Consider the following 16,202-nt stretch of genomic DNA (forward strand, 5'->3'; position numbering starts at 1 on the left):
TTCCATTAGAAGCGGTCAGTGTACAATAAATTTTAACTAAAACAATTGTTTTATTTTGAAGTTTAGTAGGTAAATTAATGTATCTTGACAGTCATATCAGTATAGGACAAAAATTAAGTAATCCGATACGATAGGTTAATGAAGGTTAGAATAAAGGACACTTTGTATCATTTAACTAGATGATCAACAGATTCCAATGATTCCCAACACACGGCGTTGTATCTCTGTCTGGACTTCATTCGTGCAATGTTGCCTAATTTTAAATTGGAAATCATTATGTCAGAACACTATTAAATTAATATTTCCCTTTACAAAGTTGTAGCCCCTTGGTAAAAGAATTTAATGGTTAGTACGCGTCAATTATCTTTACCTTGTCTAAGGATCATGGCATTGTTTTCTGTTATAATCAAATTCACGTCGATTTGCGGTGCGGTGGCTTGTAAAAATTTGTAATTCATGGGATTCAAAATTACGCATGAATACATAAGTATTCTAAAGCTTCAAATATATATTAATGTCTACTTTTGTGTTTCATTTCTATGATCCCAATAAGAAAACGCTCATACTGCATCTGACAAAAACATATGACAAAGATTTTAGGTCTCTTCTGTTTCGAAATTAATTTTTTTTTAATAATTTTTGGGAGATTGATAAAAAATTGACTATCAAAATATTTTGAGTTGAAATGCTGACTACATTTTGGGAGAAGAATAATACCAAGTTATCACACATTTCTAAAAAAGTTTTCTTGTTGTAATAAATGAACTTTCAAATTTATGTTTATATTTAAAACATGTACATATCCAAATTACAGTATCACAAAATATGAAAATTTGAGATTTATTATGAAAGAAAAAAATAAATTTGGAAATACATTGTAAGTTGTAATCTAGGATAAAAATATAAGTATAATAATAACCTGAACAAAACGTGCTATTATTTATTAATAAGGTGAAAATAACAATGGAAGAAAATATATATTTTCAAAATAAATTGCATACAAAAATTGCTAATTATAGTATATATTAAATAATTCATATCAAGCAATTAAACCTAATTTCAATAAATTTTATCACTTGAACTTCATAATAAATCCATTGTATTACTATTGTTCATAGGCAGCAGCCATCTATTAAAACGTTTATACGGATTTGAAAAAAAAATGCATTATTACTTTAATATATTCGCAACTAACACTATACATAAACAAGAGGACACAAAAGCACAATTACAACACAACGATAATGAATCAACAAGAGAAACTGTATACCGACATTAAATTATCCAGTTTTGTGGGTACTTATGCTGGCAGATCGATCTAGGGCTGTTAACTTTAGAAAATTAATTTAACCTTTGGTCATCAGTGTGAAACGCCTATAAAATAATTAGCTTGTGCTAGTATAGAAGTAAAAGCTGACGGTATATAATAAATGTGATGACTCCACGGAAACACAGATGATAATAAGATGATGTATTCCTATTAATAATTCATTGATTGTTTGTTCTAGTATTCCTTGATAAAAATATATTTGTAATTTTAAGTTTGTTTTTAAAAATCCAAATTCGAAGTTTTTTTCTAGACAAGAAAATATGTCTTTGCTTACCTAGAGTTATATTAAAACATTCGCGCTTTTCGTAATTTGATATATCATGAGGATCACTTATCAACTGATTATGGATCCTAGCCCAGAACCAGATTTTGATCACAGTTACCGGACGTCGCGTTTAGTTTTCAGTGGAAATTTAAAATCATGGTTGATGGTTGTTAACCTTCCATGATATTCATTCATAGTTTATTTCAGAAAGGTATAGAGTAATAAAACCTCAGAAGGTATGCAAGAACCACAAAGTGTCCCAACGAATATTTAAGCCACTTTCATAGTTTGGCATTGATTTCATTGTAAAATTCTTTCTTTTTATCAAGTGCAGGTAGTACCACCCGGTACTAATACAACATTTTTGGTACTGTATAAACTTCATTAATCCACGTCACGTCAAGATAAAAGATTTCCTTCTGCTCTGTTTTGTACTGCTTTATATTTCTTAAGTATTTTCCTTTTCCCAGGCAAAATCCATATTTCTCAAAGTGGTTCATAAAAGTTTTATGGTTATCAACAGAATACTGTCATCCTGGCCAAGTCTGCCTGGACTTTTCTTGGGAGGTTCCACTTGGCCTGCTATCTTTCTCCCCCGCAATAATTTAAAAACGATGGACTTTCCAACTCCAATCATTCGGGAATATCAGTCGACAGTTTCTTGTACAGTAAATTTCGGGTAATCGTATTTTATGCATATGGTGTATATTTAAAATAATAAATTTTTCATTCACTGATAGTGGAGAATTATTGGAACATCTTTTCGTTGGTGTAAATGTCGCCATTTTTTACTAATTTTACAATACTATGAACACTATTTACGGCTTAACAGCAAATACTGATGCGTTAAACTAAACAAATATACTTATAAAGGTCTAAAAATTTGCCCTTACGGCGCATGGTTAAGCCGAATATGAAATAGGGTTGGAATTAGGCAGAGGTACTAATAGAAGATTAAACCGGACCTGTTAAATGCAAAACGTAACAGTGCAATCTATTACCTAAGTAATCCCTACACAATATTTCGATATTGACACTTCAGGCCAGAAAACATACTTTTCCTAATTCTCTTACGCAATTACTTGAAATTTTAATATTACAAATAATACTATTTCAAGACCTACACCTATGGCCGACACCGGAATTGAGCCGAACTGGACGCAATTCCTCATTTTATTTCTTTATACCTTTCTGGAATAGACTATAGTTGTGATCATTTTCCGAACAGCAATGAATGATCCGGGTTAGTTTCCGATCATTCAGATCATGAGTGGGTCATAGTTTGGAAAAATCCTAGATCTGTGGTTAATGGTGTAGTTAATGGTGTAGATCACACAATTGCATTAATGCCAAGCTTTTTTTTCTGAAGTGGAAGTTTTACGAGAGTAGGGACTATCAATATGAAAACTGACATAAAGCTGAGCTCAAATTAAGTTGAGGTGGAGAGCGATTGATTATAGACTATGAATTTAATTCTAAACATTACACTACACATCTATGATAAGAATTTCTCTATGATGAACATTTCTACTTCATATGTCATCAATCCTATGGTTATTATATTTGAGGGTTAGGCAAATGTCAACCGGTGTATGTGTACTTTTCGTTTTATTCATATAGTTCAAAATAACACAATGGAAAGAGATATTGAACAACTAAACTCTGCTTTAAATGCAGTTAAAGTTTTAAGATCTAATGTTAGAAGTGTTTTTGAATCAGTAAGTAATGGTTTGAGAGCAGATCATGGGGACGAGGGAAAAGAAACCAAATTTTTATATGAACTTCAAGAATTATTGACCACAGTTAATAATAATCTCAGGTAATAAAAACTGATTTGGAATTAGGAAGACTAATAGGTAATTATTTAAAATAACAAGACCATGGTTCATGACAGTTAATAATTAATTGGGTTGAATTACCATTATATTATCGGTTTGCTGAATGAAGCTTTGTAATTCCTATACTTTAAAATTTTTCCTTTACTATAAAATAAATCTATAACTGCGTTTAATCATCGTTTTTGACGTTTTATAAGTATATCGATTTCAGAATTGCTCTCGTGATCTGAAGAAATAGAGCTAATTTTAATGTTACTATGTGCTACATCCTCCATACAAAGCAGAATAATGTTTATTTTTTTCAGACACATTCAAGTGTATATTTTGTATACATTTTTATTTGTAGAAAACTGGAATTGTGAATTAAAAAGAAGATAATCAGGAAAGGGAATACTTGATTTAGTTTTAAAATAAATTTTTCGAAGTAATATCTATATGATAGCATATATTATTATAGACGTTTACAGAAATATTAGTCTGACAAACGAAGTATTTATTTACTTTAAAAGTAATGTCCGACCCAGGGGGACGATTTATTTTTTTTTAATTACAAATACATAGTGTATGTGATAAGCACAACCAATATAATGCATCATCAAAAGCATAACTGAAAGATGAATGTTCTAAACTGACAATTACACTGCCTAGCAAAAAAAACTGTTAAAGCTGTAGCATTCAGTTAAGAAAATCACTAATCAAATTATTCAAAAAATTCTTCGTGGTGGACAGCATGTAAATGTTTTATTGAGATTTTTGCCAAACTGAATGACCACTACACTGTTTCATATTATTAGAAGTTCAAACTGATTCATCATCAATGTAAACTGTCTACTACATTATGTTAATTTATCTTTCTGTGTCTTCAAAAGATTTATGACAATTTTGTAAGGTGAATTTGCATAGAAGAGTAAAAGAGATGAATTGTGGATCAGATATGAGAATAGCTAGGGCAGTAACAGTAAACAGAATATATGAGAATACTGTGATACAAAATCGAGAGAAATAAAAAGATTGTTAAATTTATAATAATTGTTATACAGTATATCGTTCATTTTTTTAGTTATTTATATCATAATTTTAAACAATACAATTGATTGTACTAACATACATATTCATATTTTGCTTCTTTATTGCTAATTATGAAATTTTTGAAAAATTATACATAATCAGGTTCCTTTTGTCGAAATATTATGTATTATGGTGGAAAATGCCCCAATATGTAAAAATAAAGAAACCAGTTTGTTAATTTACTTATTTGGTGAAATAAAATATGTTCACTCAATATTTCCCGATAACTCTTTGATCTGTCATTAAAATCATGTTTGGAAGAATCGAAAACATAACATCATCACCATTGTTGATATTTATAATCAGTTCATCAGAGGTTAATCATATATAATCATTGAGATTTGTAGTTACCATTATAAAATATGTGTGTGTTATAAAATAGCACCTAATGATAGTTTTTTATTAATATTGTAGAGATGTGGAAAATGCAGTAGCCAATTTAACACCACCACCTGGTGCTTTTAGTCTAGGTAATACCACATTCTTGAGTCAAGAAACAACCCAAGAAAGACAAGCTCTGTATGGGCAATTAGTAAACAGTTACAAATGGACAGATAAAGTAAGTTTTATTGAATGCCATATAAATGAAACTCATTCTTACAACCAATACTCTAAATTTTAACAAACTTGAAATATAATTAGTTAGCTACATTATGGATACTTGAAATTATTCAAATTCAAGGATACTTTGTTTACTATTGATATTGTGATATTTGCTTTTATGAAATAACTTTACTGTATCTTCAAATATTGAAGAAATAATGACAATAGTTATATCTTTATTTTGATTTGGCCATGTGGTGAAACTGGTTGGTACATAGATATGCCATTTCAAGGTGTGACTTCAATCCAGTCATAAATGCTGGAAAACATACTCAACAACTTTTTGTGGACGTATTGAAGGAGATAGACTAAAGTACATCCGGAGGGAGCAAGTTTAATTGTGTGTGGAAACATATATAGGCTAACAGATGCTTTACGTTTGAGGGCTGAGCAGAAAAAGTTGAGAGTAGGTCGGATTGTAGTTTTGCCTTGTTCATCTCAATCCTTTCTGTGTTTGCATGGACAATGGAAAATGTAAAAAGGATTTTCCAAAATCTTTCATTGACGAAACAAAAGAAAGGCGGTACTGGAAAAAGATTTGTCTATAGGTGTTTAATTAAGAGTTGCATCAATATTGGAATGCAAGCTATATCTGTAGTATGAACGGGGATTGCTGCTATGTTACTTCCCCATGGTCGTACAGTTCACAGCCGATTCAAATTACCACTAAATTTACATGGCTTAAAAGTTATTAGTAAGGAAGCCGCCATAATTCGTTCCGCAAAGTTGATCATCTGGGATGAGGCACCTATGGCCAACAAACATTCTTTGATGTGTATTAATCGACTATTGAAAGATATAATGGGTAATAATGTACCATTTGGTGGAAAATCTTCATAATAGGAGATTTTCGGCAAGTGTTACCAGTTGTACCTCATGCATCTAGAGCTGCTACAGTACAGAACTCAAAATAATTTTCAACTCTATGGCCACTTTTCAAAGTTTTCAAACTCACCAAAAATTTGAGAGCTAGCGATGATGAATGCGAATTTGCTTTCTTTCTTCTCTTTCTGCTTGAAATTGGTAATGGTCAGTAGAAGTGCTGACCTTCCAAATTTCAAGGTTATTTCCGGTATTTCCCTTCTACCAATCCGCTAGACCAGCGCGGATTCCGGTCGGGACTTAGAAGAATATTTCTACTTACAATGGTATTCCTTGGTTGACTTCTTGCTTCGATGAGGACGACGGAACGACTTAGCTTTTCGACAAGTTAAAACTGTAATACTAAAAACTCGCTTCTAAGCGTAATAAGTGATTGTGAAAATAATGAGTGAGTTAGTTTTTACATAAAATGTAACTCTTGATTTTTGATTGAATAAAATAATCTATCTCAAATTTTTACATTGCAAGATTTCAAAGAGGCTACATATTTAAAGAGAAATGTTATTGGAAAGTACAGTGAAAATGGTTGCTTGACAATTACTGATAGTTGAGCTAGTAAGTAGTAGCTTCAAAAAAATCGTGAGGACAAATTTCATACAGTGGCTTCTGATGCATACTGAAGATAATTATTTAATCAAACAAACCACTGATTTCTAGATACGTGAGTACAGTGCAGTGGCTGGAAATATACTCGCAGCCAATTCCTTCAACAAGACCTACAAAACTTACAGTACAACAAAGAGAAGGAAAACACAGACCAGTCAACATAATGTCCAGCCAGAGTAAGTATATAGCAAGCAAATCGATTAGATCATTTCATTCAATGTAGGTTGTGAATTTTTTATCATAAGAATTGAATTATTGATTGTGTTCTAGTGATGATATGGTTCTAGAAAAACTTTTTAATGAGAATAATTGGATAGATAAGTACTTGAAGGGGAAAATATAACAAAAATTATCAGCTTATGCTGGATAGAGTGGAATTATAGTTATCTTAAGAAATTCGGTAAATAATATAACGGATATGTAATGGTCGTTCATAGAAGTATGTTGAAGAAGTTATCTTGTCATTTTTTTCAATTCCTGTTTATCTTCACATTACTATCGGGATTCAGATTCTGCTTATTTTTTGCGGATAGTATGGTTTGTCTGAGTTGTACTCAATATAAGTTAGTTTATTACCAGTAAAGGCGAATTTGCGTCAAACAGTTCCATCTCGAAGGCTGCCGACTTTTTGATAAAAAACTGACCATATTACAGCTTCCTCCTGGAAAAAGGTTGACTCTGCGGTCGACTTGTGTTCGATGAACGGACTCGACCTTACAATTGTAAATTGGCGACAGTGTATCATACTTATTTTTGACCTTCAAATATTTTCCACCCTCTCGCAAATAGAATATCGAAAAGATAATGATTCACAATTGAATTATTGATGTTAGATATAAACATATTTCAATTCTATAGAAATAAAACTTCTCTAAAATTTGGATAGCCATTTTCATATATTCATAGACGAAATTTCAACTTTGATGTCGCCTACATTAGATAGTCAAACTAGCCAGATACTTCCACATTCCAATTATCAAATACATTTATTCACACAATTATATTGATAAATATTTCTTTCTGTTACAGCGTAATAGAAAATTTAATTACTAGCATTGATCGTCTTTTTCCTGATGTTACTTTTACCACTAACAGACCATTAGTACCAAATCCAGTTATTCAGGTAAGGATGTAGTAGTAGTTCATAATCAAATTTGTTAAATATTAGTTTACAAAAATTTAGATACTCTTCAATTTCAAAATTATTAATACAAAGATATTTTAAATTTGTTGTTCCTAAATGGCCGACGTGGACCTATAGTTGATTTATCGGTTGATATAACTACTCAATAGTTGGACATACTAAAGTGATACACTCATATCTATTTAACCAAGAAAACCCACCAATACACCAAAACACTTATTGTTGAACTTTCAAAAGTACAAAAACGAAAGACTTACTAACAACTCTTCATAATTTCTCTACTTAACAATAATTGTAATAACACAAACTTAATCAAATATCCAAAAGACACTAAACTGTATCATAAATTGTGAACAACTGACATATATCGCTAATAACCTTTGTTGTTGATGCAACAATAAATAAAAAAAAAATTATATTCTTTTCTTCGTATAATTATAATAACCTGATATTTCAATTATTCTAATTATTTGAAAAATAATTGAAGAGAATATTTAAAATATAGATATGGTTGCAGTACTCTAGTTGAAGGAAATTAATTTTTTTGTTTAAAAAAAACTATCTACAATCGAGATCTAATAAAATCTATTGTTCTATGCTCTCTAAAACAATATCACTAATTATCATTTTGGTTTTTAGACTATATAGAAATATAAGTTCCTAAATGAGGATACACAGCTATTGAAAAAGCATAAATTACATTAAAAATAATTATCATGAAAAATGATTTATTTGTATTTTTAGGTACTACTTGGCAGGGTATTGAAAGCTATTATAGCATTCAAGGGATTGATGATTGAATGGGTAGTGGTGAAAGCACATGCGGAATCTAATGATTTGTGGACAGAATCACGTTATAAAGTTTTCAGGAAAGTTACAGAAAATTGCCATGCTGCGATGTGTCACTTTCATTCCCCATTAATGCCAGAGTTAGCTATTAGGTCATTTATGGTAAGATTTCTCATAACAAATATTCAAATTTGTTCCACCTGTTATTTTAGTAATTTCTTTTAAATTTGCTCCGGGATGTACTAAGGTATTTACAGCACAGGAGCAATTTGAATAATTTTATTTGTTTTTGTTTCTATTCCGATACTTTGGAATGTTTACGTCTCTACATCACAAAATATATTCAGACAGGATCGCTAGTAAAACTGTAACTTCATGGAGCGATCATAAAATCTTCGGTTTTTGCCCTAGTAATGAAAATGATTGCGTCAAAAATTAGCCAAATTAATCTGATAAGTTCAATGGAAGTTATATTAATAGAATTATATTACTATTCTATAAAAATATTGCGACATGTACACTACTTTGAACAATTAAAAATATACGAATGACTTCTACGAATCTCACAGGTGTTCATTAAGACTTTGTGAAAACTAAAACGACAAACTTGATAACGCTTTCTCTTATTAAGTGAATAAATTAGTTAGCTGAATTCTACTGATTTACTAGTTTATAAAAGTATATGAAAATTATCAGTGTACAGAAAGACCTCCTATTAGATCGGAGGTTTCATTTTTGTTGGACGCCTCAATGGATCAAAATTAACACTGGACATCAGATTTGTTAATTTTCCATAGTAAATTCATTTATCTTTCCTTTGCATTTAAAATCCCCTCTGCTTTCCTTATTGCCGTTAAATACTTTCAAAAGGTAGTAATTTAAACATTCATCTCCAATAATTTCGGTAGCATAGAACAATAGTATCTATACCAAAAAAGACCTGAATTAAAACTCCACTTTATTGCCAGTTTAAGGTCGCAACAGCTCTTAATATTTTTGTAACACGTTATTTTATCTAAATTTATGTTGAATTCAACCCATTAGAAAAGAAAAATATTGTTCGGATAATGCATATATTAACTAAATTTAGCAGCTTAATGAAAAAAATTCTAATTCATCTGAACAAATATCCAATGTAAAAACCTTTTGTGCAACCTCTACCGTCACTTTTCCAAAGAGACTGTCTCATTTTCTTCTGATTTCTACTTTACTTTTACAAAGAGGTTGAGAAGTAACAAATATAGACTATTTTTTTTGCTATATTTGTAAGTTAGAAGAAGAATCGGATATCCGATTTATTTCTTCCATTGTCGCCTTATGAATTCTAATTAAAATATATTATTCATGAAAACTGGTATTGCATTCAGTGAAACATTTTATTTGTATTTATATAAAACAATGAGTAATTCTAAAATACATATTCTAAAATGATGTTTTCTTTTTAGCATTGGTTTCATAGTTATATAAGTCTTTTCAACGCCCCATGTAAAAGATGTGCAAACCATCTCAACAACAATTTACCTCCCACATGGAGAGATCTCAGAACTTTAGAGCCATATCATGAAGAATGTAAATAACAGTTTATTAACTTCTAGGCTTAAATTAAGATTTAGTTTTCATGTTTTTTTTAACATTTGTCAATAAAATAGGTTGAATTTTTTTTGTTCATATTTAATTAATAACGCAATATACCAGATCAACAACTACATATTCACTGAGTGAAGCATGAAACTGTATATATGTGAAGTGTTGAATTTCACATTCATTGCAGATAACACAATTTTGGCGTTTACTACTACAGAAACATAAAAGCCCCCAGGGATATTAATTCAAATAGGAGACTTGCAAATTCTTGTAAAGTTGCAGAAGAATCAAGTTCTATTGTGAATGATGTAAGAAATAATTTATTTGAATTATTTATTTTGATCTTTTAGATTTCGAAATTAAAGGAACGGGCTCTTGTTTAGGCAACCAAAACAAAAGCTGCCACTGGATGTTGATTAACAACACTATCATTAACAGTATTCATATTTTTTGCATTGCAAAAGGTTTTTAGCCCCTTTAAACCATTATTCACTATCTACTATCCCAAAAGTAAATATTGGTTGCCATACCTCGTACCTGAAAATAAACATGTTTGCTTAATTAGTAAGCATGCTTCTCCAATTTCAGAATAGATGTTGCACGGCTATTCGCGGAACACGGAGTACGACCTTTAACTACCTACTCCACGTTCAGAATTAGTTAAGGGCTCAATATTTTACAATGCAAAAAAATGCACAATTGCTTGCCAATTGAAATCAAATCGATATCATCTTTTCCTGCATTCCGCAATAATTTGAGAGCATATTTACTAGAAAGGGCGTTTTACTCTGTAAACGACTTTTTGCTAAGCACTTATATACGACTTATATAATAATTATTACCTATGACTATTCTGTCAGGTAGGTGAACTATTCGAACCATGATAATAGTTTCTGAAAAGCCGCCAAGTTGGTTGATATATTTAAAAACAAAATTTTCATGAATAAATTGAAAAACTTCATATAAATTTAAAAAACAAATAGCCTTTTAATGAAAGTGCTTATTTGGAGGTTAGGAAATAAAATTCTTGAAATACATATTCAAGAGAGTACTTTTTCATACACCATATAGGTGCATTGTATAGGTAGTTTGTGGTGTTTATTTATCGAGGATTACTGTCGATGCATACACATAACGTTCCTTTAGCTTATTATAGTTCCTTATATACTATATATAATTAAAAACATTGGAATGGATAAGAGGTTCCAGGAATTCCTATTCGCTATACTGCTCATTATCAATTTTTCCACTCGTTCTGACGTAAAATGCATAATTTCTCGTTTTTCTATGTTCCGTGCACTATTGGTGTGATTTGTTTGATAAAACCGACAAGAACAAAGTTGCCTTCAAATTTTATCACTTAAACTTTATAAACCATGTTTATCATTAATTCAACGGTCTCGTTAACTATAGTTAGAAAAAAATGTCAGATTTTAATATATTAAATAGATCACATTCCGAATCAGACATCTACGTATCTCAATTTAACAATTTAACTGTAAGTTCTCTCGACAAAAAAATTTTTAACAATTTTCGTAGTTCTTGTTCATCTATTGTGAGACGAATTTATATGGAAGAAGTATTTTGTTCTAATGGAAAACAAACTGGAAACATGATTAGGAGATATAGTTTAATAGGTAATTAATTTCTGTATCTATTGATATTATATTAAGGAATCTCAACATGGGTACCAATACATTTTTCATTGTGGTATTATATTGACTTATTTTATACATTTGCTAAATTCCCATGACAATAAAGTAGGTAATTTTGAATATAGTTGATGCAACAGGGTAAATAAAAAATATATATTACTATAACAGTATATATAGTAAGGAAGAATCACAAAAATTATATCAAATATTGAAGACTCTCTTGGGAAATTGATGTATAAATCTTGAAAGGTCTTTTTAGAAGATAACTTTGATCTATATATTTCCCTACCATAACATAGTTGTCTCCCAACTCATTATCTACTGATTTTTTATGCTTTTGCTCATCCACCTTAATAAAGACTCAAATTTTAGCACTATCATTTTATTTTTTATTGCGTAAAAGTAAGTAATATACTGTATGTTTCAAAATGATTACTATACTATTATTAAATATTACATTAAAATTACAGTTATACCTAATTGAATGTCTAAACATAAAAACACCTTAATCAGTCTCTTTTGTTGGCACCAGTGAGCATGCACACATGTTAGAAAGCACTAGTAGCAAAGATTACTAAAGAACAGAAAGACGTTTCACAGCTTCCAAGATGGTACTGTACAACTTACCTTCTGTATGAAGTTCAATTGTGATCTATCAAGTGGCACTAACATCTGTGGAGTACAGAATAACCAAGAGTGCAGATAGCATTGAGCCAATATGAGAGGTTTTTTACATATACCTCTAAGAGATCTGTTCGAAAAGCTAGTTGTGGTTCATCAATTCTTGAAAAGAATGTTTGGAGAATTTATGCAGTTGTTGCACAGCCATAAGGGGCTTGTTTCCCATAGCCTCCAAAGTCAACATACCTTATATCATACTTACTGCCTATAGTGGTTCACAAAGGATAGTGTGATACCTTCACTATCAGAAGCAGTTCTTGGGAAGAACTATTTATCGTTTTGACACGTGCCATGTGATAAATGTTTAATGTAATAACTATGCAGAGTTAAATCCTCCGTATTAATTTGGTAACACTTATATTTGTAATTAGGCAGTACAGTTTAATTCAAAGAATTAAATTCCAAATGGAAATATGATATTATTTCTGATTTTTCAGATATGGAATATGCCCCTAAAGAAAGAAAACTAGAAGAAAACAATGACGAGGCTGTTGAAGAGGTTCCAATGGAAGTGGATATTTCATTTTCTAATGAACAATTTTCAAATATAATGGAATCAGATGAGTTAGTCTCTCTACCAAGATTAAGAAAAGTTAATGACTTTGAACATAATGATGAAACTGACTGTGATAGTATGCATATTCTACCAGAACGAACAAAACCCAGAGTAATTCACATTAATCCTATTAAAAAGATCTATAAATGGAATATACCAGTTTTCGTAATTTTTATAATAATTAGTATTACATGCCTAATTTTTTCCACAAATCTTACTATTTTTACGGTAAATAGTGAAATTCAACTAGAAAATATTAGGAATGATCTGAAATTGAATATTCATGGACACAAAAATTTAATAGACAGATTTATTCACATTTTAGATAAAAGAGAGAACTGGTCTGACAAATTACAGATCATCAGTTTCATAGGATCACAGGGAGTAGGTAAAACCTTTTTTGTAGGATTAGTGAAGGCACATTTTTCAAATCACTTATCACATGATTTATATGGCACACATTTATTATACAATAATCAAAAGCAAAAGATTATAGATGCTATCAATGATTGCTGCTTGAATTTGATAGTAATTGATGACTTAAAACTAACTGATACAGTTGATCTTTTTTCATTTGCACACTCTCTTCCTAAGAATTCATTTATTTTATTAATTGCAATTTTCAATACTCATTATACTGGCAATGTATTAAATCCAGTTATTAATTACAATGATATAATCAAAATACGTGATGATTTCAATGATTCAGGTATTAAAAATTATGAATTGTTTGTATTTGAAGATTTTACATATGATCAAATAGAAGCCTGGGTAATAAAAAGACTTGACTCGCACAGAATTTCTACATCAGCGCGTCAAGAAATTTTGCAAAATATTCTAAATACGCATAATATCAAACATGGATTGAAAGGGCTTCATTCTAAGATACTTCTGGAATTGGAAAAGTATAGAACATAAAATATTCACATGATCTTACACTATTGAAAGTCCAGCACTGAGAAATGTTAATTTTTGGATTTATAAGAAAAGATTTTTGTTACACAAGCAATGATATCTATAAACTTTTGTTTTGACTTCAATGAGTGGGGACTCTTATTGAACTGTTGGTCACTCAATTCACTCAGAATGTCTGCTAAATCAAAAATTACTAGGGCTCAAAACCTAAAAGTTTCCATATCTTCAGTAGAAAAGCATTATTACTGATTATCAGTTGTTTGTTACTTTGTTTTAATTTTGTTTTGTATTTGAAATATGTGTACAATCTATCATATCGATAGCTAATGGTAATTTGAAATTTTATTATATAACAATACAATGTCTGTTTATGATTGATTGTTCCTTCTCTGTGGACAAGTTTTATTAATTAAATATGTAACAGAATGTCCAAATATCCTCTATATTTTTCGTAGCCCACTGAAATGGAGAGAAGGCAAGACTGCATTTTTTATATTATGTTATAATGTAGAATAGAGAATTTTCCTTTCAGCCAAAATAATGTTTTCAATCTATATTTTTTAAATATTTCTACATAAGACTCGATATTTGTATCCTTGTAAATCTCAACGCTCAACAGGAACGGATCCTAATGGTGAAATTACAAAAATTTCTTTGGAAGGAATACATATATCAGATGCGGTATATGTCTAACAAATGGTATCTTTGGTCTCTTTAATATTAGGCTCCGTCCCGTTAAATGTGTACCTGCGAGGTATTATAAAAATTTTTGAATAGTGGTGGAAAAAATTACATATTTGGAGATTATTCCTCATAATTTGTTAATATGACTAAACAAAAAGAAACTCAAAAAGCGCAATATTGTTTTCTTTTGTATTATTCAAGTTGAAAATGTCACCCTGCAATTATAAATCAACTTTATTTAAAATACCAATAATATCCATTAAGTAACTAATAAATGTATTTTACAATAATTGTTCAGATTATCTTACAAAGGACCTCGCTCAATCCTCATGGAAATTGGAATATCTGAAATTTGACACAACAATAGTTTGAATCAAACGGATTAGGAGTCTTAATGGGTACGAAACCCCAAAACCCCCCAACACTCAAAACTACCCCTGAAAAGTCCAAGGGTACCATAAGAGGAGGGTCTATGGCTAGTTTTTCTGAAACTTGGCACATTGATAGTTTGAAGCAACCTGATTGAAATATCAATGGGTACTAAATACTCCTACTCCTACCCCCAACCCCGTCAAAACTATCCCTGAAGTGTCCGAAGGTACTCTGGCAGGGAGGGAATTGGTTTTGGCCAATTGCTCTGAACCTTATCCTAAATATAATTCAAAGCAAGCTTATTAAAAATCTCGATGGGCACGAAACTCCACAAATATTCCGCCCACCATCCCAAACCCCTGAAAAGTCCAAGTGCATCATAAGAGGAGGGGATTCTGCGCATCTCTCAAGAGCCCATGAGAAATCGCTCTCAAATTGGCGCGTCGTTTTGGGAGCTAATTCTCATTGGCTGCTTCCCAGCTGGTGCGCTATAGCACACCTTGTAGTTTTTACATCATGGGACCGAGTAATTGGTTGATAAATCAGGAACTCAACGCATCCCTTTAATTATACCATCCGTAACTGTCATTTATAAAAAAGGTGTGAATGATTTTCGTGATGAGAATCTTGATATTAAAAAAAGGATAAAAAAGATGTTATGAAGACAATTGAAAATATGAAATATAACGAGTTCGACAACTTTATCAGTGATGTGAAAAAAGGATAAATTTCATATTTTTTATAATTCGATTGTGCAATTGCATGCCTTTAAAATCTATCATATTTTCATGAAAATTAAAAAACAAACATCAACAGTTAATGGTACTGGAAGCATTGGTAAAAAAATTGTACATGATAATGGTTGTACCGGTGGCCATATTTTCTTAAATATAAATATTGATCAATTTACTTTATTTATCCACCAATTTTTAACAGACAGTACAGTGTTACAGAGTTTTGGATAAAAAATTCAATCGGCGATACATAACATCAAGTGCTTCTTCTAATTACATTTCTCAGGTTGGATCAGTGAAGTCCATCGACAAACAAAGTAATACTATAATTTTATGTGTTTTGAGTTGCATATCCAAAATATAATAGAATTTGAATTGATTCTAAAAAAGGTTTTTATAGATTGCATTAACCAATACCAAATATTCAGTATTAAGAACCGAAATAATGTGAAACGAAATAAATAGAATTATGATGACATTAACAATATCTAAAGAA

General features: G+C 30.6%; 2 protein-coding genes across 2 annotated transcripts; both read left to right on the plus strand.

Annotated features, from left to right (window-relative positions):
- The first annotated feature begins 3,096 nt into the window (after positions 1–3,096).
- Positions 3,097–10,185, plus strand: LOC130449603 (mediator of RNA polymerase II transcription subunit 27). Its single transcript, XM_056787537.1, has 6 exons — positions 3,097–3,414; positions 4,916–5,060; positions 6,644–6,768; positions 7,622–7,715; positions 8,481–8,687; positions 9,971–10,185. The coding sequence occupies exons 1-6, from the start codon at positions 3,188–3,190 to the stop codon at positions 10,100–10,102; spliced, it is 930 nt and encodes a 309-aa protein (XP_056643515.1). The 5' UTR covers positions 3,097–3,187; the 3' UTR covers positions 10,103–10,185.
- Positions 10,186–10,989: 804 nt separating this feature from the next.
- On the plus strand, positions 10,990–14,890 carry LOC130449604 (uncharacterized). The gene is made up of 2 exons (XM_056787538.1): positions 10,990–11,746; positions 12,883–14,890. Exons 1-2 carry the CDS (start codon positions 11,533–11,535, stop codon positions 13,917–13,919), a joined length of 1,251 nt encoding a protein of 416 aa, XP_056643516.1. The 5' UTR covers positions 10,990–11,532; the 3' UTR covers positions 13,920–14,890.
- Positions 14,891–16,202: the final 1,312 nt, after the last annotated feature.

The sequence above is a fragment of the Diorhabda sublineata genome, chromosome 10 (assembly GCF_026230105.1).
Source record: "Diorhabda sublineata isolate icDioSubl1.1 chromosome 10, icDioSubl1.1, whole genome shotgun sequence".
NCBI classification, from domain to species: Eukaryota; Metazoa; Arthropoda; class Insecta; order Coleoptera; family Chrysomelidae; genus Diorhabda; species Diorhabda sublineata.

Bases quoted from the DNA above. Each gene is read 5' to 3' on its own strand.
- LOC130449603 (XM_056787537.1), top strand. From the start codon at position 3,188: ATGTGTACTTTTCGTTTTATTCATATAGTTCAAAATAACACAATGGAA. The intron at 6,769-7,621 runs GTAAGTATATAG...TTTCTGTTACAG, and splicing joins CAACATAATGTCCAGCCAGA to CGTAATAGAAAATTTAATTA. The intron at 8,688-9,970 runs GTAAGATTTCTC...TTTTCTTTTTAG, and splicing joins TAGCTATTAGGTCATTTATG to CATTGGTTTCATAGTTATAT.
- LOC130449604 (XM_056787538.1), top strand. From the start codon at position 11,533: ATGTCAGATTTTAATATATTAAATAGATCACATTCCGAATCAGACATC. The intron at 11,747-12,882 runs GTAATTAATTTC...CTGATTTTTCAG, and splicing joins TAGGAGATATAGTTTAATAG to ATATGGAATATGCCCCTAAA.